The 26,453-nt window shown below is 42.3% G+C and overlaps 1 protein-coding gene across 16 annotated transcripts in view; it reads right to left on the bottom strand.

Moving 5' to 3' along the window:
• SYNE2 (spectrin repeat containing nuclear envelope protein 2) overlaps positions 1-26,453 on the bottom strand; it is a 345,027-nt gene that overhangs the window by 34,428 nt on the left and 284,146 nt on the right. For all 16 annotated transcript variants that reach the window (XM_045060037.1, XM_045060046.1, XM_045060047.1 and 13 more), the window contains 9 exons: positions 24,720-24,874; positions 24,462-24,606; positions 23,417-23,511; positions 21,461-21,695; positions 17,447-17,641; positions 14,695-14,820; positions 9,407-9,562; positions 6,533-6,691; positions 5,083-5,249 (listed from right to left, as the gene is read on the bottom strand). In XM_045060037.1, the coding sequence (XP_044915972.1) occupies positions 5,083-5,249; positions 6,533-6,691; positions 9,407-9,562; positions 14,695-14,820; positions 17,447-17,641; positions 21,461-21,695; positions 23,417-23,511; positions 24,462-24,606; positions 24,720-24,874 (1,433 nt within the window). The remainder of the gene's footprint in view (positions 1-5,082; positions 5,250-6,532; positions 6,692-9,406; positions 9,563-14,694; positions 14,821-17,446; positions 17,642-21,460; positions 21,696-23,416; positions 23,512-24,461; positions 24,607-24,719; positions 24,875-26,453) is intronic.

Below are 26,453 nucleotides of genomic sequence, written 5' to 3'. Positions count from 1 at the left end.
GAAATCACTGATGATGCCAACACCAACAGATAACCAATGTAAACATTCTGGGGTATGTCTTTCCATCCAGTGGTCCCGTCTGTTTTAGGCACTGACAGCTTTGACCAGATCATTCACACATACTGCTAGAAAGAGTCTTTAAAAAGAGCCTCCTTCTCCTCAGCTACTTCTCCCCAGGTCTCTGAAGAGGCTCCACAACCAGCCAAAGTGACTTACCAAAGACAGACTGACCAGTGGCCACAGGGCTCCTACTTCATAGGATGAAGCTAGGGGTTTACTGAATGCAATGGGGAGGGGTTTCTGGGAAACAAAAGTAGATGGGTTTTTAAGGAGTTCAACTGTTGGGTTTCTGAAATCCAGGTAGACACAGATGAGAAGTAGGGGACTGAATTTTCCTCTGGCATCAGTCCCACTGAAGGCAGGATGGTGGGGAGGTGGGTGGGGGGGCGGGCAGGACCCCCTTTTCAGAGCTTTGGTCTGTGCTGGCTGAAGCAAGCCAACTTTGTACCTTTTGTCCATCATCCAACATCCCGTGCCTAAAGTGTTCCCGCTAATAGGTAGCCAAGCTGCTTCTAAAACGGGATCACACATATTGGTAGTTCTGAAAACTTCTCGTAATTTAGTTGTCTCTCCTGCATTGACATTTTGCTGGGTCAGTCCTCAAAGATATTATCTAAGAAAACATGAAGGGGGAGGAACTAATAGCTACCATATTTTAAAACAATTTTTTTTTTAAAGATTTTATTTCTAAGTAATCTCTTCACTCGATGTGGGGCTCAAACTTACAACCCCGAGATCAAGAGTTGAATGGTCTACCGACCCAGTCAGCCAGGTGCCCTAATAACTGTAATTTTAAAAAAAGTTAACTCTTGGGGCGCCTGGGTGGCTCAGTCGGTTAGGCGTCCGGCTTCAGCTCAGGTCATGATCTTGTGGTCGCGAGTTCGAGCCCCGCGTCAGGCTCTGTGCTGACAGCTCAGAGCCTGGAGCCTGCTTCAGATTCTGTGTCTCCCTCTCTCTGACCCTCCCCCCGTTCATGCTCTGTTTCTCTCTGTCTGAAAAATAAATAAACATTAAAAAAAAACCCAAAACATAAAAAAGTTAACTCTTCATTTAATCTGTCAAATAAGCATAGTAGTATAAAATTAATATTTCTTGTCATCAAGTCAGATTGAGTTCTAGAATAATCACACCATACACCAAAAAAAAAACAAACAAACAAACAAAAAAAAAACATAGTGCTTTAATGGCCTTTCTGTCGGTGAAATGAATAGTATGTTTTACATGAATTTAGATATCATTAAGGTAAGCAGCTGCCCAAGGGCCCATGACGATTGGGAAAATCTCCTGCAGCAATTCTGATGGAGAGCCACTTCTCGGAATTTTGATGTCTACACCCAAGGCCAATATAACCTTATGTGAGGTTAGGTTCCCCTGCTCCCTCCTTTGATTAGCGGGTAATTTGGGGAGATGTATCCTTCAGGTTCTCTGCTTTAGTGATTTTACAGAAGCTGAAGAACACCTTACAAGTAGAGAAAGAACAGTGGCCTGGGTCTAAGCCTGCTTTCTCCTCCTCATTACCATGTAACCACCCTGCACTGCGCCCCAGGCTAATAGCGTATGTGTGCAAACAGACCCATAGCTGTCCTGCTGCTCTCTCATCCAGGATCTTGTGCCTAGTTTATCAACCAAGACACTAAAGGTTCTGCTTGGCATTGTTCAGATCTAAATTCTGCAGCCTGTGCTCCCAACCCCTTTCCTTGGTGGTGACACCTTTGCGTAGTACCCAGCATGAAATCAGTGTCAGAGATCCGACAAGGAGCTAATTCCACGTGAGGCTATGGCAGGTCTCAGCTTGCCTCAACACACAAAGTCAACTGAAGGGTAAACCCCACTCAGAGCTTCTTAGGCTCTCAGCCATGTGTCTCAACTGGTCTTTGCTTTAAGAGAAGAGAAATTACTCTCTCCCAAGTCCTCTAGTTTTGAAGGGATTAGACTCTCATTCTGTTCTCTTCGCTACAAACCGCAAGAGTCTAGGGGAGCAGGGAGGCAACACCACTATGAGTGGAAATCCTGGAGCCTCACAGGCTGGCTATGTAATTACAGGCAGGTTATGCATCTTCAACTTCTCAGTCTCCTTATCTGTAAAATGGGATAATGGTATCTACCTTTCAGAATTACAATGACGATTAAGTGAAATCATGTGTAAAAAGCACATGGTCAAGAATATAGCTCGCAGGGGTACCTGGGTGGCTCAGCTGGTTGAGCACCTGACTCTGGATTTTTGGCTCAGGTCATGATCTCGAGTTTCATGAGGTCAAGCCTCAGGTGGGCTCTGTGCTGACAGGGCAGAGACTGCTTGGGATTCTCTCTTCCTCTCTCTCTCTCTGTCCCTCCCCCCTCAAATAAATAAACATTAAAAAAGAAAAAAGAAAAAAAAAAAAGAATGGACTGTCACTCTAGTCTTCGGGAAGCATAATCTAGACCTTGCTCCTAAATGATCCATAAACAGGTCTGATGTCATCATACCCTCGATTAGCGCCAGGTGCTCCAGAAGACTTAGGATATAAAGATGATGTCAACAAAGACATACTAGACACAATTTACTTAACAGAAACGATCGCATTCTTAAGCATTGAAATGTTCACGTCAACCAATATCTGAGATGCTCTGTTGTTGTTGTTGTTGTTTTGTTTTTTAAAGAGAGGGAGAGACAGAGGGAGAGGCAGGGGGAGAAGGAGACAGAGAATCTTAAGCAGGCTCCATGCCCAGCTCAGAGCCTATGAGATCATGACCTGAGCCCAAATCAAGAGTGGGACGCTTAAGCAACTGAGCCACCCAGGTGCACTGGGAATTTAAGAGAGTCAAAGACACTGGTCTCCCGGAAGAAAGACCTCTTAGTATCAGACACCACTGAGGGAATCCTCTCCCATTTAATAAACATGCTACTTCGTCTTACAGTCTTCTTAGGGGAAAACAATGATAACAGCCACTCAGGGAATGCTGGCTCCTACAGGCTGGTCCTGTGCCACATGCGAGACACAAACCATTCATCCTCATAGCAGCCTCTGACGTAAGCAGTGCTATTGGACATAGTTTGCAGATTTGGAAACTGAGGCTTAGAAAGGTTAGATCTGGAGTGCTTGGGTGGCTCAGTTGGTTCAGTGTCTGGCTTCAGCTCAGGTCATGATCTCACAGTTTGTGAGTTCGAGCCCCGCGTCGGGCTGTGTGCTGACAGCTCAGAGCCTGGAGCCTGCTTTGGATTCTGTGTCTCCCGTGCTCTCTGCCCCTCCCCCACTCACTCACACTCTGTTTCTCTGTCCCCAAAATAAATAAACGTTAAAAAAATAATAATAAGGGGCGCCTGGGTGGCGCAGTCGGTTAAGCGTCCGACTTCAGCCAGATCACGATCTCGCAGTCCGGGAGTTCGAGCCCCGCGTCAGGCTCTGGGCTGATGGGTCAGAGCCTGGAGCCTGTTTCCGATGCTGTGTCTCCCTCTCTCTCTGCCCCTCCCCCGTTCATGCTCTGTCTCTCTCTGTCCCAAAAATAAATAAACGTTGAAAAAAAAAAAATAATAATAATAATAAAATAAAGGTTAGATACCACTCAAGTTTCTACAGTAAGTGGGAAAGGCAGGATGTGCTCAAAACCTGTACTCTTAATCCTTATTTGGGTTACCGCCATGGATTTCTACAGATTTTTTTTTTTTTCAACTGGCAATACAGACAAGTTAAATTCAGCCCAGCCTATGCTGCCAGCCAGATCACCCTAATATTTGTTTTGGCAAACCCTCCACTGCTAAAGAACCATGAATGACTCAGACTTTATTTAGGAGGCCAAATCTTCAGTTGAGATTGAAGGTCTTTTAAGCATTAGCCCTGATCTACCTCTCTAGCTTCATCTCCTACATTTGAGCCAATGGAGCTTCTTGTTATTTTCTGAAAGACTTCCAAGCTGCTCGATCCCTGTATCCTTTTGCTCACAACGTAACGGTCTCTGCCACCAGTAACCCTCAAGGATCCCAACCCATCACTCAGGACCATCTGGAAACACCACTCCTCTGAAAGGCTCCTCCTCATTCCTGCCCCCACTCCAGAAAGATGAGCTCTGAACTCTCAAACCACTTGGCTTTACAGCTGCTCAGATGTCTGCTCCCATTAACGTAATTGACTCATCTTACTTCCTGTCTGTAATTCTCCTAGCCCTTAGCCTGGCGCCCTTGCTGATTGAATCAGGTTCACTTACGGTTTACAGTAAACAGTGAGGTCAAGGAAATAAATGCCAAATTATTAAGAGCATCTTATTTTCATTACTCCCTAATTCCTCATTCTCCTTACAGGTCCTCCTGTATATTCTGCATCTCAGGCGTGTTCCAAATATCTGAGCACACTGCTACAGAAGAGACTCGCATGGCCGGTATAAATACAAAGCTGCATGAGTGGTCCCAAGCTGAGTGACCATTTTTTGCATGCCAGGTTGCACGTGAAAAACATTTCAGTTGGGGTCTGTCTTTGGAGAGAGAATTTGAAGACAAAAGACACTTAAAAGCTCTGGGTGGTGTCAGCTTCATTACTCTGTGAGGGGAGATAAAATCACCAGTCTTATTTCTGATAAGGTTGCACTAGAGAATATAGCTTTGATTTGTGGCCACCGATACGCCTCCTAAGGCCACATCGTAGGACCAGATGCCCACTGGGGCCTGCAGACCAGCATCTAGAAATCAGGCACATGTCCCGACCTACTTGCATTTGCCTACGTACAAGCAGGGACAGGCAGAGACGATTTCATCCGGGGGACACACAAGCACTGAAGTAGAGTTGAAGTTTCTAAGTACTTCGTCCAGGATCTCTTCTCAAATTAAACCTAACTTCACATGAAATTTTAAGCTAAAGAAAAAAACATTGAAGTCTCATATATGAAAATGCAATCTTCCTAAAAGGTTGGCGTAAGAATTTCAACCGAAGTTTGCCTTCCTAAGTTTATGAAACTGCTAGGCTGCTTTAGAGGCGACTAAGCTTAGTTTCTGGATGTGTGACGTCACCACGGTGCCCAGGAAATAAGAGTAACTTCTAGGCCATTTCTCACCTTGATCCAATGACATCAAAAAGATGCTGCCAGCGGTCATTGATTTTGTTGAGCTTGTCATCGATCTCAGCTGCTCTTGTCTTGTTGCTGGCCTTGATCAACTGGTCACCCATTTGCTTTAACTGTAACTTGTTTTCACTAAACAAGTTTATTTCTTCCATGCAGTCCTGGCAAAGGCACCAAAACACAAAAGCCTCAGTTACTACTGAAAATTCATTTCTTCGCCAGTCACAAACATACAGGCGCCTCTTGAAATTAAAAAAAGAATTCAAAAACTTCTCTTACCTGTTAATGCAACTCTTCAGTGAGTAGCTAAAAAGTCAAACAACACCCACTTGGCTCATGTGTAATACGTAAGGCAGTAGTTAACTTTTTAAACAAAATTTTTTTTAATGTTTATTTACTTTTGAGATAGAGAGAGACAGAGCGTGAGTGGGGGAGGGGCAGAGAGAGAAGGAAACACAGAATCTGAAGCAGGCTCCAGGCTCTGAGCTGTCAGCACAGAGCCTGATGCAGGGCTCAAACTCGGGAATGGTGAGATCATGACCTGAGCCGAAATCGGATGCTTAACCAAGTCACCCAGGTGCCCCAGTAGTTATCTTTTTACTTTTTTATTTTTATTAAAAAAAATTTTTTTTAATGTTTATTTATTTTTGAGATGGAGAGAGACAGAGCGTGAGTGGGGGAGGGTCAAAGAGAGAGGGAGACACAGAATCTGAAGCAGGCTCCAGGTTCTGAGCTGTCGGCACAGAGCTCGACGTGGGGCTCGAACTCAACAAGACCGTGAGATCATGACCTGAGCCGAAGTCAGGTGCTCAACCGACTGAGCCACCCAGGCGCCCCACTTTCTTTCTAAACAAATTTTTTAAAAAGTTATTTATTTTTGAGAGAGAGAGAGAGAGAGAGAGAGAGAGAGAGAGAGAGAGAGAGAGACACAAGATCTGAAGCAGGCTCTGCCGAATTGGGATGCTTAACCGACCGAGCCACTCAGGAGCCCCAGTAAGAGCTTTCTTGCAATAACCGAGTGGCATTTTGGGTGACCGTGGCAAGAAACCTTTCCCTGTGGAGCCTGGTGGCCGTTTCAAAAATTATGAGCCCCAGTTGCTGTTGGCGTCTCCCCTTTGGCGAGGAGAGCTCCCTCATAGCGACAACCAGAGAAGCCACAACCCCTGGCGTATGAACTGATGCTTAAGCTGACAAGAGCCCTGCTCTGGCCAGACTTCCTGAGAGTAGGCACAACAAGCCTCATGCCCTCCTATGATGGTCCCACATCTCCCCCATCACTTACCAACTTTTCTCTGCGAAGGAATAAAGACAGCGAGAAAGGCGTTCAAATTTCTGCAATGTTATTAGAAACATATCTAACAGGTTAGGCCACTGTGAGCCTGGGAATGAGGGCAGAGAATTCCGAGGCAGTCCTAACGGCAACCATCTGGATATTCCTGCTTACCTTCTGTAACTTTTCAATCATTTCTTCAATACTAAGATCTGCTGTCTGTAGAACCTTGTTTTCCATCTGCACCAGCCATGCACACAACTCTTTATTTTTTTCATTGAACACAATCCATGAATTGAGTCTGTCTTCAATCTCCTGTTTGCGTATAGCCACCTGGAAATGAAAATGAATTTGGCAGCTGAGTGTTGGCAGGAAGGAAACTATTTCCTTTCCCTTCCCCCCATTAAAAAGACTATGAATTTCATTCATTTTAATCAGTAACCCTGTAGACTTAAATAACTTTACCCACTACCTAGGGTTCAACATCAACAGTTATACCTTTTTTTTTCTTTAAAAAAATTTTTTTTACATGTTTATTTATTTTTGACAGAGGTGGGGGGCGTGAGTGGGAGAGGGGAAGAGAGAGAGGGAGACACAGAGTTCGAAGCAGGCCCCAGGCTCTGAGCTGTTAGCACAGAGCCTGACGCGGGGCTCGAACTCACGGACTGCGAGATCGTGACCTGAGCTTGAAGTCGGACGCTCAACCGACTGAGCCACCCAGGTGCCCCAACAGTTACACCTTTTGATAAATGCCATAAAAAGCAACAAAATAAAGATTATGTCTGAAGTGTAACTGACTGAAAGAATTCAGTTTTATTCAATGCATATCTACTATTACCAGGGCATATTAAAAATTAGATAGAAAAGATAAGCTAAAAATAGTAAACATCACCCAAATTTCTTCTGATCCTTGTTCTTTCAATATACCTTTATCGATGGCTTGCTACATGCTAATTTACAATTTTATGACCCAAATCTTTTACTTTTTTTTTTTTTTAAAGTAGGTTCCACACCCAGCATGTAACATGGGGCTTGAACTCATGACACTAATCAAGACCTGAGCTGAAATCAAGAGTTAGACACTTAATCAACTAAGCCACCCAGATGCTCCCAAATCTTTTACCTTTTTAAAAATGACCAAGTCCTTATTTCTATTTAAGGCCAATGTCCTGCCTATTTAACTTAAAAACTATAAATCTAGATCAAAACATTAATTTAACGTTTATAATGCAAATGGACTAAAAATTAAAATTATTTCACCATTTTAGTGGTAGATTTCCAAAATAAAGCAAAGTAAAATTAAAAACCAAAGGCACATCTCTCATTTAATCCACCTTCCCATTATGCCCTCTGGCTTTGGATGCAAAGTATGGAAATGCAATCATATACTGGTCTGTAGTGAGCAGGCTGACCCCACATACCCAATGCTCTATTATGCATTAGCACCCCCTAAGCTGACTTCCACAAAGGCTCTTCCTCCTTAAAGGGTTCAAATTTACAAGTTAAGTATAAAGAATGCAAATCAGACTTTCTAAATGTACAAAAGTATTCTCAGCTCTTAAAAATCTTTAGAATCTTATAGGGTTAAAAGAAGTAGCTAAGAGTTCTTTTGATAAAGTTTTTTTTTTTTTTTAATGTTTATCTATTTTTGAGAGAGAGACAGAGACAGAGCATGAGTGGGGGAGGGGCAGAGAAGGAGACACAGAATCCAAAGCGGGCTCTAGGCTCTGAGCTGTCAGCACAGAGCCCCATGCGGGGCTCAAACTCACGGACAGCGAGATCATGACCTGAGCCGGTCGCTCAAACCACTGAGCCACCCAGGTGCCCCAGATAAAGTTTTAACACCCCACCTTACAGATGGGGAAACTAAGGTAGAACTCCCAGAGATTTTCCTGCTATGTACAATGAAAACAAGTAATCTTCTCAGAGTGAGGCACAAATACTTAATGCTTATACATTCACCCAGCCAAACGTGTTAAGAAGGCTCAAAGAACTATCCCTAAAAAACAAGTTTTGTGTTTCCATTCCTGAGGGCATCTATTTATCTTAGCTTTTTAAAATCCTGGCATTTTGCACAGCGCCATTCTGATTGGTTTCCTAATGGTAACAATTAAAAGAACATCTGGGCCCCAGTCTCCCGCTTCTACCTTAGGTTTTAGGAGGCTTTTCACATACTCTAAATATTTTCTTTTATATAAAATATGAACAAAAATTCTAAGAGATCATTTAAAATTATGGTTCATTGTGAATGTTAAATACTAAAATCAAGAAGAAAAAATTATTTTACTTTATTCAAAGGCACTCAAAAGCGAATTTCATCTTTTAAATACACTTCTTCATTCACAAAAATGAGATTAAGGAATTTATTTTTCTTAGGATTATATGTTCTCAAAACAAAGACCTTTTCGAACCCTTTAGTTCCATCCTGTCACAAACATGTACTATTATCATACTCTAACCACGATCCAATGTTTATTAAGGAGAAGTGATCCATGGAGGTACTACGTGTAGCTGTTGATGGTTTCTTTTAGAGAGTTTTAAAAAACCAGCTACTTGAAAGGAACATCGGATTGCATGTGAATACAGAGTTCTCCGATGAAATACCCCTGTGTCAGGCACTAAGTAAGACTGTTGCTGCTCATTGGGCCCAGAGAGATACTGCAGACATCGCTCTTAAGGCCGGACAAGACCTCTTTGCTGAAGTCCTGATTCTAATATACCAATGGGTACTGGTCATCTGTGTAAGACAGAGAGCAGAAAGCTCACAGCTGCCGGTAACTGCAATCCCCCCCCCCCCCCACCTCATTTAAGGTGAGTTTTTAAAAAGCTTATTAAAAGTGTGCAAACCTCCAGCATTGAGCACTGGAGAAACAAAGGGTCAAATCTGTTAACCATGTTGCTGCCTTCTAAAGGAACAGCAGCCAGCCTGGGCTCCAATTGAAAAGGGCCTCCGGTTCAATGAAATTAAGCCCCTTTCTACTTTGTCTGGCCTTTGGAGACATTTCAATAAACTCCAGAACAGCCGTGCCCTGCAGTTAACTGACTTACTCTCAAGCAGAGGTCTTCCCATTGTCTGTGCAAATGCTCTGTTTGCTCCTCCAAAACCATCACGTCCTCCGCAAGAATGTGCTGGGTTAAGTCGGTCTTCAGAGTGTGAAGTTCTTTCAAGTTCTGGGTCCAGTTGGCCAAAGACTTCTCTAGTTCCTGCATTTAAACACAACAAGGGGGGAAAAAAAACAACCCTTCAACTCAAGCTGCTGTTGTTTCCAAACCTGTAGGCTAATCCTTTGATTGGTCTGGGGGAGGGGAGGCCAGGGAAGGGGGCGGGACCTTCGGAATGAGAAACAGCCCAGGGCAGCGGCTGCTGTTGTGGTTGGCCGGTTCTTCACCACCCTTTTCTCAAAGGAAAACTCCTTTCTACCTTATTTTCCTTTGCTCAGATAGTTCAGATTTTTATAGAATTAGTTCTATTTTAAAGTCATGTAGGTCTTTACCTTTCTTGAGAAGAAATTATTTTTGGAGGCTGGCAACAATCTCTCTCTCTCTCTTGCACACACACGCGCGCACACACACACACTTTTAATTCTGAAACAATGTTACAGAAATGTCCTATGAATTACTTTGGTTAAGCTTCCCCCCAAAAATGAATACAATGGAAGAAAAAATAAATTCTTCCCTAACATTCGGCAGAAACTGGTTAGCAGAAAATCTCTGGGCATGAAAACAATTATTTTTTAAAATGTGTCAAATTTAAATTCTCTGAATTCTAGGACTTACGAAAAGTGCTTTCACAACAGAGGGGGTAAAAGGAACACAAAAATCCTCCAGATTTTTCTTTGGCACGTTTAAAGGGTCTTCATTTGTACCCGTCTATTGCAGGAGAAAGAAGAGATTATTTCACTTACATCAAAAATAATCTGAGGGGTGGCAACAATAGAAATGTGTTAATCCTGATTCATTTTCAGAGTTCTAAAAGCTACATTGGCATGATTGCATAACTTGCTGACAGAAATTTATATTTACTCAAATGGCCCACAGAACTCTTTTTAAAGGTTGCATGGAGGGGCGCCTGGGTGGCTCAGTTGGTTAAGTGTCCAACTTCAGCTCAGGTCATGATCTCACGGTTTGTGGGTTCCAGTCCAGCACTGGGTTCTGTGCTGACAGCTCAGAGCCTGCAGCCTGCTAGGGATTCTGTGCCTCCCTCTCTCTCAAAAATAAAGAAACGTTACAAAATTTTTTTAGGGGCGCCTGGGTGGCTTGGTCGGTTAAGCGTCCGACTTCGGCTCAGGTTATGAGCTCACGGTCCGTGAGTTCGAGCCCCGCGTCGGGTTCTGTGCTGACAGCTCAGAGCCTGGAGCCTGTTTCAGATTCTGTGTCTCCCTTTCTCTCTGCCCCTCCCCTGTTCATGCTCTGTCTCTGTCTCGAAAATAAATAAACGTTTAAAAAAAAATTAAAAAAAATTTTTTTTAAAGCATTAAAAAGAAAAGAAAAAAAGAAGAAAAATCTTTAAACTCTTGTTACCTACTTTTACCCTCATGATTCTAGTAAAGTGGATGAGAGCAGATTCTGTGTGGAACACTTTTGCTAGCTGTAGGCTATAAAGGGAATGACTCATAAGTGGATGCGTACCACTCACTGACTTAAAACTAAAGACCCCAAGACTGTGAGCTACACAGAGTGTTTCTCAGTCTGGTGCCAGGAAGCTCAGCCTGTCCATGGCCCTGCTCAGCGGTGTGGGCTCAGATGCCTGCATGGTCAGGGAGGCATGTTTAGGCTTTCCACAGCCAGGTTTAAATTGATTTGATTTAGATACTTGGTTTCCTTCTACAGTTGAAAGGATAACGAACAGGTGTAGAACTTTTGAATATGGACATTTTTATAATTCTTAACAAATACTGCCAAATTGCATTCTAAGAAGAATGGCTGTATCTTTCTTCACATACTTTGTGTTGTTATATATATATGTATATGTTGCATATATATATATATGTTGTGTGTGTATATATACATATAGATATATATATATGTATGTATACACACACATATACATACATATATATGCACATATACATATGTACCTTTGGATAAATATGTATAAGTGGACAAGTTTAAAATTTGGACAAGTTTAATATGCCTAATGTTGGATAAGTTTAATACATATACTGGACAAATTTAATATGCATAATGATTAGTTATTATTTAAATTTGTATTTCTTTACTTAGTTGAAATGCTACCCACTCTTTCACCCTGATGGTTCCACAAATATATTTAGTTAATTCCCATTTATACTTTCAGATCTCAGACATAAGGGTGATTCCTCAGAGGAGCCTTCTCTGAGTCATCAGACAAGGGAGGGACCCCTGTTTTATTTACACTCTTGTAGCCCCCTGTCCTTTTCCTGTCTAACATTCACCATACTTATTCACGTGCGCGCGCACACACACACACACACACACACACACACACACACACACACACACACACGAGTGAGGCTCTTTGGTTAGCATGTGTCTCTCAAGTAGTCTAAACCGTCAGTTCCATTACCGGCGAGCAATGACCACACAGTTCACCAATCCATTGCTGAGCACCTACCGTGATGCCTTGTGTACTTAAGTCCTCAGATACACAAATGTATGACTGAGATATAGAAATGTACGATTGAAAGGAAAGCAATTTGGCAGGGTCTCAAGAACTTTAAAATGTTCACAAAGTAAGAAAAGCAAAGAATCATCAAAGAATATATAGAGCGAGGTCGACTGTGGAGGTTTAGTATGGTTGATCACTATTTGTACAAATATTTCAAAAATCATGCTTCTGTCTTTAAATGAAAATACTCCAGACTTGCTACCAAATTGTAACTGCAAAAGGGAACATGCCACTCAGGTAAGTGTTTTTTCTTAATTTAACCAGAGAAACTGTCTATATTGCCTGTAAGATTCCCATTGTTCATAGAACATGAGATGTAAAATTTCGTTCTTTGATTACATGAAATGAATGGGACTCTAACACAGCACAGCAGCATTAAAGCCTTTGCCTGTGGACTCACTTACCAGGGGGATTGCCAAGCCCCATTTTTCTACCTTACCATTTGGGTAAACACAGGGCCAAAAACCGTGTATGTATATAAATATTGGCCGGTATATGCATAGAATATCTTTGGAAGAATACACAACAACTTGGTAACACTGATTACCTCTGTTGAGAAAAACCAACGGGAGAAAAAATTTTCAGGGCACCTGGGTGGCTCAGTCAGTTGAACGTCCGACTTCCGTTCAGGCCATGGTCTCGTGGTTTGTGAGTTCGAGCCCCACATGGGCTGGCTGCTGTCAGCTCAGAGCCCACTTCAGATCCTCTGACTCCCTCTCTCTCTGCCCCTCCCCTGCTCATGCTCTCTCAAAATTAAATAAAACATTAAAACATTTTTCATGTATGCCTTTTGCACCTTCTGAATTTTGAGCCATGTTGACAATCTTACTCAAAAATTATTTTAAAAATAAAAACTGTCCCCCAAACTCAATCACTTGAACACAGATGTCCATAAAAGTGAAACGCTAGTATGTCACGAAGTGCTATTCCATGTGTCAGCTGAGATGTAATGACAATGTGATCTTCTGAGGAGGACAGTAAAGCCCAGACTGGTCAAGTGGTTAGTGTATCTCTCTCCAGTGATTTAGGGATGATAAGCAGTCTCCTAGACAGGCTTCAGGTTACTTGAGTTCGTTTTGGAATATGGTCATGGGATCGATGAACTCAATGCTTTTGGCCTCTCTTCCTGATTTTTACACTGAGAGGCAGAACGTGGCGGCTGTGGAAACTGAAAGGATCCCACTGGAAACTGAAAAGTGTGACACTTGGGACACAATATGCCTTCTTATGAGTTTACAGCTCACATTCTGCCCTGGTTTCTAGACTTTATGGAAGGAAACGCTATGGATCAACTGAGAGAGTGACTCCAAATTCCTCTGTCCCCAAGATCTAGATCTACACCTAAAGATGTGGAGATAATAAAAAGGTTGAAAATTAGGGACAGATAGGAATTTTCGTAACCTAATAAAGCCATCACCAGCAAATACCATATTTAATGGTGAAATGTCGGAATCATTCTCCTTAAAACCAGGAATGACATGAAGCAGCCAGTTACCGATTCTTCTACTAAAAAATGTTCTGGAGGTACTGACCAGTGTAGAAAGTACAGGAAAAAAAAAAATAAGTATGGAAATAAAAGGAAGAAATTAAAAAAAAAAGTCATTTTTTACAGATGGTGACTGTCCCAAAAGATTATATAGACAAATTATTGGAATTAACAAAAGAGTTTAACAAGATGGTTGAATATAATATGAATCAAAAATGATCATTTCTAGGCACAAGTAGTAAATAGAAAGTATAATTAGAAAAAGTATTTCAATAGTCTAAAAAATAACATGGAAAAAATAAATGTAACAAAAGATGTTCAATACTAAAGAAAATTATAAATTATTGAATACAACCAAAACGAGAAACATGCCATATTCAAGAATAGGAGTACTCAATGTCAAAAAGATGTTTATTTTCCCCAAATTTATCTATAGATCTGATACTATTCCATTTCTGCAAAGATCTAAAATATCCACAAATAATTGTCAGAGCTGTATCAACTAGGCAGAATATAGTTTGGAAGGTTTTATAAAAATGTGATACTTGAGGGGCGCCTGGGTAGCTCAGTCGATTGAGCGTCCGACTTTGGCCCAGGTCATGATCTCACAGTTCGTGAGTTCGAGCCCCGCGTCAGGCTCTGTGCTGACAGCTCCGGAGCCTGGAGCCTGCTTCGGATTCTGTGTCTCCTTCTCTCTCTGCCCCTCCCCCACTTGTGCTCTGTCTCTATCAAAAACAAATAAAATACTTAAAAAAATGTTTGTTTGTTTTTAAATGTGAGATTTGAGCAAAAACTCCAACCCATTTATTGGCTGCTAGAAAAGGAATTCTTTAACAATACCTTACTCTCATTTCAAAGACAACGTCATTTGTTAAGGAACAGGTTTCAGTGTAATCTCAGAGGCCACATCTTGTACTACAGGGGAGAGAAACAAACAGAAAGAGGACCTGGAGGAACCCCCACCCCCCAATTCCTAAGAAGAATTTCTGTAAAAGCCTTTCTCAGACTTACGCATGGATCTCAAAGAGCATGAATTCTAATTGCTTTAGAGACCAGGATGTTATTTTAGATAGAAGACAGGGGAAACGACTTCTGACTGAACATGGAAACACGGTTTCAACACAGGATAGAAAGGCAAACACTTCAACGTCTCTGAAAACCGCTAAGTGATTATCTGGAACGCGACTTTGCAGCTTTCAATACCTTAATCAGCTCTTTTTCTTTATGGAGGTCCTCATGAAGTTCTGGAAGAGGATCTCTACTTTGTGCCTTTAAAACTTGCAGCCTGCTTTTCAACTCCTTGATTTTCTTTTCACACTGGTCCCAGGTCTATTTGAAAACAGTATTAAAATTGGTAAGTGCTTTGCTTTTAAGAATGAATCGCAGAAACCAAACAACTCATTTAATCCACTCCATTAAATGTCTTTTTGTAAATCCCACAGAAACCCAGTTCCTTTTCTCAAGAAGACTAGTCTAAAAGCAGATAGAACACCAGTATGGTTCCATTACCTCTGTTGCAGCTTTATGTGTGGCTGATTTCAACGACTGAGTTGGTTGGCTTTTGCTTCAAAAGATTTCTTCCTCCTTCCCCATATCCTTGATCTAATCTTATTTTTATTTTAGTTTCCGGAAAGTGCACATTTAAAAGGCTACCGTGAGGATTAATTTTTAACACAGTCTTGGGCACACACATCATAAAGCAAAAGCACTCAACCACTTTTCTTGTCTTCTTTCTAATGTCCCTCTGCGCTCGCTCTCTCTCTTTCTGGAAATAGCATGGCTTTAGTGACCCTTTCATAGTGAAGCTTCGCTCCACATTTCTCACCGCTGCTTTGACTGCTGCCTTCTGCTTAAAGCACGTTACAGTTTATAAAGCATTCTCAACTTCGTTATCTCACTGTAATTATCATAATTTTAGGAGACTGACAGGGTTTCGCATTTTAAAATGAGGCTCAGAGAAAAGTGACTGGCCAAGGATATGCGCTTACAAGCACACCAGTCAAAGGTCGGCCTAAGCCTGCAGTCCGCTTGCCCGCACCCCCTCACCTCTGCAATGCCTTCCTCTCTCTCACAGCATCTCTTTTCCTTTACTCTGATATCACTGAGAAAATAGTTGCCTGCATTTACAAGTTCAGAATGTTTACAACAGATTCACTGGAATAAGTTTCTACTCCCGAGGTTGCTAAAAGTAGACAAACGTAAAGTCAAACATTCCTCAGTACAACTGATACCTAAACACACTTGAGTTGCCCCTAATCAAAGGTAACATAGAATTCACATGAGGGGAGGCTGCTTGTCTGCAACATCAACTCTCTGGAACATAACCAAGAAGGAAGTGAAGAGAGAAATGAAACTGAGTCCTTATTTCTCCCCGCAAACCATTAACTAATACATTTACCACCGTGTTTTACAAACAGGGGAAGTGTTCAACAAATATTTGCTAGTTAATGAATTTCACATAGCCCATATACCAAATAAAACTCGGATATTTTATTCATAGGAGAGATGTTCAGGCCCTAACTCAGCACATATTTATTCTTTATTTAAGAACACTAACTCTGGGGGACCCTGGGGGGCTCAGTCGATTAAGCGTCCCACTTCAGTCAGGTCACAATCTCATGGCTTGTGAGTTCGAGCCCCACATCGGGCTCTGTGCTGACGGCTCAGAGCCTGGAGCCTGCTTTGGAGTCTGTGTCTCCCTCTCTCTCCCTGCCCCTCTCCTGCTTGCACTTTGGCTGTCTCTCTTTCAGAAATAAACAAACATTCAAACAAAAAACAAACCATCTCTGATAAGCTTGGTTATCTGGTTTTGATACACACACAATAGATTAGGAAGTGGGCTATAAGGAGCAGGTATGCTCAGAGAAATAAAAATTAAACATAGACCACTTTAAATAATGTTTAGAGAAGAAAATATAAGAAAAATAATAAAAACCACAAAAACATTCGGGCAGCACAGTTGTGTTGGGCCATGGGATCAAAGTAGCTCAGAGTCCTTAAGAATACCAAGGGGCGCCTGGGTGGCTTGGTCGGTTATGTGTCCGACTTCAGCCCAGGTCGTGATCTCATGGTCCGTGAGTTCAAGCCCCGCATCGGGCTCTGTGCTGATGGCTCGGAGCCTGGAGCCTGTTTCCGATTCTGTGTCTCCCTCTCTCTCTGCCCCTCCCCCGTTCATGCTCTGTCTGTCTCTGTCTCAAAAAATAAATAAACGTTAAAAAAAAAAAATTAAGGGGCGCCTGGGTGGTGCAGTCGGTTAAGCGTCCGACTTCAGCCAGGTCACGATCTCACGGTCTGTGAGTTCGAGCCCTGCGTCAGGCTCTGGGCTGATGGCTCAGAGCCTGGAGCCTGTTTCCGATTCTGTGTCTCCCTCTCTCTCTGCCCCTCCCCCGTTCATGCTCTGTCTCTCTCTGTCCCAAAAATTAATAAACGTTGAAAAAAAAAAAAAATTAAAAAAAAAAAGGAATACCTTGATATGTTTTAGTGTAACAAAATAATAATTATTTCCTAATAATGACTCAGAATAAAACATTTTCGTTCTTAAAAATATAATCATAAATTATCTGTGAAACTCTTATACGCACTTCTATGGAAAAGCACATTCTCGGATGACAGAACAAAGAGAAGTATTACCGTGTTTATTTTCACATACCACACGCAAGGTCAGACCATATGTGGAACATTAGCTTTCTGTACAGAACTTCCATGGAACGTGAACAAGTTTCTTGTTTTGTAAAAGTGAATATAAAATAGAACCTCAAGTATGCATACATTTAACACTGAACTTTCTCAATGTTCGATTATTATTTTGCAACAAGTACCTAGTATGATTAGGACTCAAGGTCCCTCGGAAAACTTACAATATTGTGATTTCCTAAAATCGTTCCCATTTTTGCACAGCAAACAAAAATTCTATGTACTGCACCTGAATATCAGGAAAAGTAAACGGTGAGTTTACCTCTATATTGCTCTGCAACTGGGTAATCATCTCTCCTACTTGGAGCTTTGTGTCCTTCCAGTTGTCCTGGAGTTGACTGATTTTCTTGTCAATCAACTCTTTTGTTTCCAGGCTAGCTGTGTTGAGTAACTTTTCCCCAGCTTCTAAGGTGAGTGCATAGGTGATGTGCCGTCTCTGAAAATGAATGTCTTTACTCTAGAAAACAACCAAAAAACACAAAAAAGTGATTTCCTTAAGCCTCTGCTATTATCCAACTGCGACCGTATGTGTTTGTGAACATTTCCTTCGGAGCTTTTCCTGATGTTAAATTACACATAAATTAGACAGATCTGATTAGAAAGTGTGCACACGCACACACACACATTCACATCTAAGGTTACGTTTTACACTACTATATACTACACCAAGTAATGTGATCTTAAAATAATTTCCAATGGTTAAGAGATAACATTCTTCGTGTAATGATCAGAGACACAAAAACATAAAAATATATACTTCAAAGACTAAGAGCCTACAAGATAAATAGACCTAAGAGTATTAAGCAAATGATCGGAGTATTAGACCTGAAATTAAGAGCAAATACTCACTACGACCATGGTAGAAGAGTCAGCTTACTCTTAACCCCTGAGAGTCAAATGTGCATATTATGCTACACAGATATAAAAGGACAGAACAAATAAAAAAGGCAAAATATAAAAAATATACACTTAAACTTATTATGGGCACTTAAACATATGCATCAGCGTATGCCCCAGAGGGACAGCTGTATGACGTTCCATTTGAGTATCGTGCAGGCTCTTTTTTCTGTTGTTTCCTTTTAAAGAGAGTGAAAGTGGGGGAGAGGGGAAGAGGGAGAGGGAAGGAGAGACAGAGAGGGGGAGAGACAGAGAGGGGGAGAGACAAAGAGAGGGGGAGAAAGAGAGGGGGAGAGAGAGAGGGGGAGAATCTTAAGCAGGCTCCATGCTCAGCAGAGCCCCACACAGGGCTTGATCCCACAACCCAGGGATCATGACCTGAGCTGAAATCAAGAGTTGGATGCTCAACCAACTGAGCCACCCAGGCGCCTCCAGGCTCTTCTTTAAAGGGACTGAAAATACCTATTTTCACTATAAAAATGAAGTAAACACTTTTAAATTGACTCATACTCCCAAAAGCATTTGGTTTCAGGAAAAAAAAAAAAACAACAACTTAGTTTTCTTTCTTTTTTTTTTCTGTTCTAAATATGATTTCCTTCATCTTCAAATTTCTCAAGGGAGGCATAATGTAGGCATTTTCTAGAATGGGAACTGATGTTTAAAAAAAATCAACAGAGTATTGATTTACAAAGGTATTTCTGGGAATACCTGATATAACCCAATACAAAGTAGGGAAGCGGACTGTCCTCTCAGGATCAGACACAAATAAGAGGAACCGTAACTCAGGGAGCGTCCTGACACTCCACACTCGTCTTTCCAACGCATAGTATTGCTCGACATGGCCAAAGAGATAGACATCTATAGGCATTTTAGGCTTCTCAAAAGACCTGCTCCTCCTCCAATTTTCCCTGACTTGGGCAACAGCACACTATCCACCAAGATGCTCAAGCCAAAACCCTAGAGTCATCTTGACTTAGATTTTTATTTACCTGCCACATCCAAACCATTAGGAAGTCTTGTAAACTCTATTACAAACACATCCTTTTTCAATCTTCATCATGATCGTCCTTTTCTTATCCATCATAACAGCTATCCAAGACTACAGAAATGGCCTTCTAACTGGTTATAGGAGACTGTATTTTTCACAAAACGCCCACAATATTCCTAGTCCTACATGCTCTTCCAGAACCTTGCCATCACTCCCCATCAAGCATTGGGGTCTCTGCCCCCTTCTGTTAATCCTGTGTGAGCATGTGTGATGGCCTTCATTAACAGAGGATGGTAGAAGTGACTTATGTGACTTCTGAGGCTAGGTCTAGAAGGCAGTACAGCGTCTCCCTGGATCTCTTTCTTGGGACGTGCACCTTTGAGTCCACTGAGGTGCCATGTAAAAAGTCTGGCTATAAGAAGCTTTCATGTGGAGAGACCACAGAGCATCATGCTGTCTGAGTCTTTCCCACTTAAGTGCTAGACATGAAAGTGAGGGAGCCCCCACCACCGTCTGACTGAAACTTCCTGAGAGACCCTAAGCAAGAACCACCCAATTGTCGACCCCGAGTACTTTGAGAGCTAATAATCAATGACGGTTGTTATGCAGCAAGAGATAAGTAACACGCTGGGATTCCTGACTCTCCTTCGGCACCCCTATTATCTACCTTCCCTCAGAGCAGCTGGAGGGTCTTTAAAAAATCCAAACGGTATCAGGGCGTCTGGGTGGCTCAAGGTTAAGCATCCAACTCTTGATCTCAGCTCAGGTCTTGATCTCAGGGTCTCGAGTTCAATCCCCGCATCAGGCTCCGTGCCGGGCGTGGAGACCGCATTGAAAACAACAACAACAACACAAAAACAACACAAATGGTACCATGCTGCCCCTGTTCCAACTGAGGCTTCCGATTACAGGAAGACTATAATCCGGCTACTACATCTCACCTACAAAGCGCTCCTCCCTACTTGCCTCTCAAATTCACTCCCTACCACTGCTGCCTTACTGGTTATACTCCGCTCACACTGGCCTTCTTCCTGTTCCTCTGCCCTGTCGAGTTTGTTCCCATCTTGCGGACTTTGGGGTAAGACATTCCTTCTGTCTGAAAGGTTCTTCCCCAGATTTTTGCATGGCTGGCTCCTTCTCGTCATTCAGGTTTCAGTTTACATGTCATATTCCCAGAGGTCACTCAGTGGAAAGCGGCCACCAGCCCCTTCGTTACTGGTCCTGTTTTAGTTGTCGACACATGCCTTATTGCAATCTGATTATCTTCTTATTTATTGATTTGTCCGACTTCCCACCACCTATCAGATGAATCAGCATTTCCTTGTTTATTAATTTGTCTGCTTGCCTGCCTGAGAGCAAGGCTCTTCTCTTTGCCCATAGCACATGCCCAGCATTTAAAACAGTGCCGGGCACAGAGCAGATATATCTAATTGGTGCCTGATAACTGGATAAATGAATGAAGAGAGTATAGGATTTCAAAAGGGTGGTGTTTCATTTAGCCGTGCCTCTACAGTGCAGAGTGGTTCTACAGCTAAACGGAACATGTTTTGGGGACTGCCCACTAACTACTCGAAACCTACGCTCGTTCAGCAACTCTCTGACTGAAAAGTTGGTTGCCCAAGAGCACACTTACCTTGATGAGCATTGAGTGATATGTGGGATTGCCGAGTCACTATACTGTGCACTGAAACCAATACAACACTGCATGTGAACTGGAATTAATACAAACTAATATGACACTGCATGGAACACCGGAATTAATATGAAACAGGAAAAAAAAAAAGAGAAAAAAAAAGAGGAAAAAAACGAGAAAAAAAAAGAGGAAAAAAAGAAAAAAAAAAGAAAAAGAGGAAAAAAGAAAAAGAGAAAAAAGAAAAAAGAGGAAAAAAGAAAAAAAAGAAAAAAAGAGAAAAAAAAGAGGAAAATAAAAAGAGGAAAAAAAAGAGAGAAAAAAGAGAGAGGAAAAAAAAAGAAAACTTGGTTGCCTAAATGAATTTGCCCTTCAAGAGTAAGCAAGAGTTCCACTGTAAATTATGGCACTGGTGGTCAAGTTATTCATCAGTCGGTGCCTTAAAGCTTGGGTGGAAGGAATCTGTCACTGAGACTTGCCCCACTCTACCCACCCACCCCCAACTCCAGCCCTACTCCCGCAGCCCGAGAGAGCCTCGCTATTTCTGGATGAACAGGTAAGATTGGGTTTCGGACGCCACAAGGCTGGGGACAAGGCTGAACAGGGTCACGGTGACCCTGGATAGCTGATCCTCCCAGTACAGAGAGCACACCTGAATCGCAATATATTAAAAAAAAAAAACCACAAAACTTGAGGTGAATGAACACCTTCCCAACGACGATCGCACCGTAGTCCTCGCGCTGCTACCGTGCCGGCATTACCTTCAGCTCACGGATCAGCCTCCTGGTTTGGGGGAGGCTGTGGCAATCCTGGCTCTTGGCGGCAGACAGCAGGGGGCCGGTGTTGGCGAGGAAGCGGAGCAAGTCCTCCGCGGCCGTGGTGAAGTGCCGCCATCGCCCCACCAGCCCATCGATGTGGCTCTTCCTCTGCCGGAGGCTCTGGGCCGCACTCTGCCACCGCTCCTTCAGTTTCGTGAACTTTGAAACAAATTCCGGTCTTGGGAGAAACAAATGGTTAGAGGATCTTGTCACCGACACGTAGAAAAAAGAACTCCCAACGCACCGTAGAAGCTCAGACGTGCTGTTTATACGCATAATTTACAGGGGTGGGGGGTGGGGGGGGAAGAAAACCTTTTTAAAATGTGCGTACTCTTCAACTGAAAGGTGTTGGGAAATTTAGGGTTGGGGCAGGGGCAGCGTGGGGTTGGCAAAAGGCATTTAGCGGGAGATAGTTGCATGTGACCCGGTATTTTGCCAGCATGGAAAAACTGCATCCTTTAAACAAACGTAAGCTATTTTAACTTGCACTATTCCAAATGCTGTGTGGAAAACTGAATATTGGACCGATGCGAAATGATGAGTAGGTACCGTGTAACGTTCTCGATTACTTACTTGCACGCCGTACTTTACAAAATTTCAGCAACAGAGAAGATGCTTTCTGCGACTACTCAACGAGTTCTTTTCCGGATAAATAATAACCCACCACATGATAAGTAAGGCCTTTTATGTATTATCGGAAAAGTCATGCTTTGCTGCACGGATCAAAATCTAGTTTGTCATCCTGGAATGGGGCTGAAGTTATAACTTCAGAGCTAGAAGGAAATGGACTTTATACTTCTTAGCTATGCTCAAAGAAAATTCAGGTATATGGCTGTTAATGGGGAGGAAAACAATACCTATCAGGACACTTAGAGAAGCATTTAAGAGGCTAGCCCGTCTCAGGACTCTGTCTGCCATGTGTACCAGCTCTGTGAGCAGGCTCATGTCACCAGGCTGGCGTAAGGGGCTCTTCTCAGCCTGACTGGCACTGCCCAGTGACGCCAACACCGTGTACATAGCAGACAGAGAAATCCCTTCTTTCACAACTATGTGCTATAGCTACCTGCTGGGAACAGCAGCACTTTAAGAATTATTGGGGCGCCTGGGTGGCGCAGTCAGTTGAGCGTCCGACTTCAGCCAGGTCACGATCTCGCGGTCCCTGAGTTCGAGCCCCGCGTCGGGCTCTGGGCTGATGGCTCGGAGCCTGGAGCCGGTTTCCGATTCTGTGTCTCCCTCTCTCTCTGCCCCTCCCCCGTTCATGCTCTGTCTCTCTCTGTCCCAAAAATAAATAAACTTTGAAAAAAAAAATTTAAAAAAAAAAGAATTATTGTTATTATTTTTTATTTTTTGAGAGAGACAGAGAGAGAGACAGCAAGGGGGATGGGCAGAGGGAGAAGGAGAGCGAGAATCTTAAGCAGGCTCCACACCCAGGTAGAGCCTGACACGGGGCTCAATCTCACAACTGTGAGATCATGACCTGAGCCAAAATCAAGAATTGGACGCTTAACCCACTGAGCACCCAGGCGCCCCCAAAATTATTTTTCAAATAGCAAAATGTCATGAGGCTGCAGACAGAGAGGAAAACACTACAGAAGAATCCTTTGCAGCAAAAACTTAGTTAACTCCACTTGGTGAGTGGGTATTCGCAAAGCACTAATCTAATGTTTGCTAATGCCACCCTTCTATCATACATAGAAGTGCGACTGACATTTCTACGGCCACGTAGCAAGTCCCCATCCTAATAAACAGTCAGAAGACTGGCCTCATGATGGTCTATAACTGACATGGCTGCAGGTTACCAAAGTGGTTAAGATTCACATGGTGGGAGGCCAGACCACACACACACACACACACACACACACACACACACACACACACCATAAACCCCAGACAACTTACCTCTTCTCTATTTCTGTGGTGTCCAAGAGTTGTAAGGACTGGGTGACATAAGAATCAGCCACTGTCTGGTTTATAGAAACTTCAGCTTCTAACATCTGCATATGAGTTAAAATAGAAGATATCAGCTAGTAGATTCTTTTTATGAACCTGGAGCTTCTATTTCCTATTAAAATCTAAGCTCACAGAGGACATGGGAGACGATGAATTTTCAAATTATTTGAGCCTCATTGCAAAAAAGGCTCAACCATCATGTCACCATCACCTATGAATAGAATCTCAGAAGCAAACAGGCGTAATAACAAGTACAACTAAAGCCCATTTATTGGGCATTTACTATTTGTGAGGCACTGTGTAAAACACGCATTGTCTCACTTATTCCTCAACCTTCAGACTTAAGTACTATTATCACACCCATTTAAAGATAAGGAAACTAAGACGGAAAGAGGGCTGGTAATTTAATCGAGGTCACTCATTCACGGGTTTTTTGTTTTGGTTGTTCAATGAACTTCATTTTCATTGGAGGACCTTAATGTAACGATAAAGACTTAAATCATTTACATTAAAAATTACAGTGACTTAATCATGCACACTTTCAAAATGCAGTATTTGCCTATACCATCAAGAGTATTTCTGAATGCACATCAGTGTAAGCACAGGGAATAACCTCTGTCAAATTATTAAGGCTGCAATTATAATTATGCAATTCAATATTTTAGAGAATTATTCAGTGAATATGCAAAGATGAGTTGAAGTATTTTAGCCTGCTCTTGGTATGTTTGCATCCTATGGAAGCAAAGTTGTGCTAGAAGTTTCCCCTGTTGCAGAAAATCTAGTTCTCTCGTTAATAAAATAGAGCACTAAAACAAAATGTTGAAATTTATGAAATGTGTGAGAGTTTTACAAATAATCAATTGGCAAATGAATCTGCTTAAAGTCCTATATTCGATTGTTAGGGACTGATGGATTTAAATAGATTGCAATGAGTATCTTTCCCTGACTCCTGCCCCAGGGTGAATGTACAAAGCAGAGGAGAGCACAGGTTTACCTCGTATGCTTTCTGCTGTTCCAGGAGAGCTGGGAGGCTGTCAGCCATAGTCACCTTGAGCGTCTCTTCCGTCTTCTCCAGAAGCTGGACCCATTTTTCACAGCAATAAAGAAACTTTTCATTCAATCCTGTTGCCTGAAGCTCACTACAAAGGTTTATACACAGACAAAACAGAACCATAAAACAATGACATTACTGAGCTCAAGTCAATAATTTTAGCTTAACTGGAACAGAATGAAAGAGGTGGGATGCTCTGACCTGCAGCGTTCCAGGGCCGTTGCCGTGGCCCGAATCCACTGTCGGTTCACATTTTGTAACGTCTTTATGGCTATGTCACTAAGGGGGAGTTTGAGGCTTACTTCATTCAAATGTTCCACATCAGGTGACTGGGCTGTCAGTGCCAGCACATGGTTCTATTAAAAAAATTAAATTTCAGGTTTCTGGAGGCCAATAAGATATCTAGAAGATGAAAAGGACCCAGAGATCCCGCAGACCATCCTTATCTCAAAAATGAGGGAAAACTGGGAACCTCGATAGGTAGATGACTTACCCATGATCAAACAGCCAGTTAGTATTAGACTTGGACCTAAACCCTGGGCTCCCAATCCTGTGGCTTTTCTAGAATAAGTGCACACACGGTCAGCACCGCAATGGCCCGGGAAATAGAAAATGATCTCAGATTTTGCCTTTGAGGGAGATGGAAATGAGATAGGAGTTTTGTCTTTTTATTTTTTTAATTTTTTTAATTTTTTTTTATTTTTGGGACAGAGAGAGACAGAGCATGAACGGGGGAGGGGCAGAGAGAGGGGGAGACACAGAATCGGAAACAGGCTCCAGGCTCTGAGCCATCAGCCCAGAGCCTGACGTGGGGCTCAAACTCACGGACCGCGAGATCGTGACCTGGCTGAAGTCGGACGCTTAACCGACTGCGCCACCCAGGCGCCCCTTTTTTTTTTTTTTTTTTTTTTTTTTTACAGGACCCATTTTGGACTTCAAAAGTCCTATGTATTCTGCCAACTTGACCTTCAACAGATCACAAAGCCAATGAAAATTTAGTCCTTAAAATGACCCTAGTAAAGCATGGTCCTTAAACATCCATATTTTGAAAGAACACGAAATCACGTGAAAGAAAACGCATCAAAATTTTATTTTTAAAATATTCCAGGGACAGCATCTAGGTCAATGGTATTTTAAGCAAACATCCTCGACAATATCCATGCTATCACTACAGAACTCTGCCGTCGCAATCTAGGTCAGGGTCAGCAAACTTTTTCTGTAAAGGGCCAGCTCATGAATAATTTAGCTTTCATGGGCCATATGATATCTGTCATAATTATTCACCTCTGCCGCTGCAGCATGAAAATTCCCACAGACAATAAATCAAAGGGCATGACTGTGTGCCAATAACAGTTTACACAAACTGGTGGAAGATGGGATTTGGATAGTGTGCCATAGTTGGCTGACTCTTGATCTAGGTTATGGATATCAGTCCTTAGGAGTTTGTACGACCCAGAATTCTTTAATTCTTCCATTCGTTGTTACTTATACTAAACTTACTAAGGTAATAAAGGAAAAAAAATACAGAATTAATGTAATAGGGTATTTTATTTTTGACCTTTAGCGAACCAGAAAAATTCAATTAATCACAACAGCCAATGCCTAGATTATTCTAGTTCACTGAAGCTAATTACTAAAGACGTCAAAAACTTTTAAATCTACTAAATTTACTGTGGCTTATTACTAAAATAGATCTCTATGTTGTCATACTTTTCTAGACCTTACGGAAAATAAGGCAAGAATGAATGGCATATATATGACCATGCTCAAGGGGCACCTGGGTGGCTCAGTCAGTTAAACATCCACCTCTTGATTTTGGCTCAGGTCGTGATTTCATAGTTTATAGATTCGAGCTCTGCATCAGGCTCTGCATTGGGAGTGTGGAGCCGGCTTGAGATTCTCTCTCTCTCCCTCTCTCTTGGCTCCTGCCCTCTT

The sequence above is a fragment of the Felis catus genome, chromosome B3, assembly GCF_018350175.1.
Source record: "Felis catus isolate Fca126 chromosome B3, F.catus_Fca126_mat1.0, whole genome shotgun sequence".
Lineage (NCBI taxonomy): Eukaryota > Metazoa > Chordata > Mammalia > Carnivora > Felidae > Felis > Felis catus.
The sequence above is the reverse complement of the archived record's forward strand: the minus strand, read 5'-3'. Positions and strand labels throughout refer to the sequence as shown.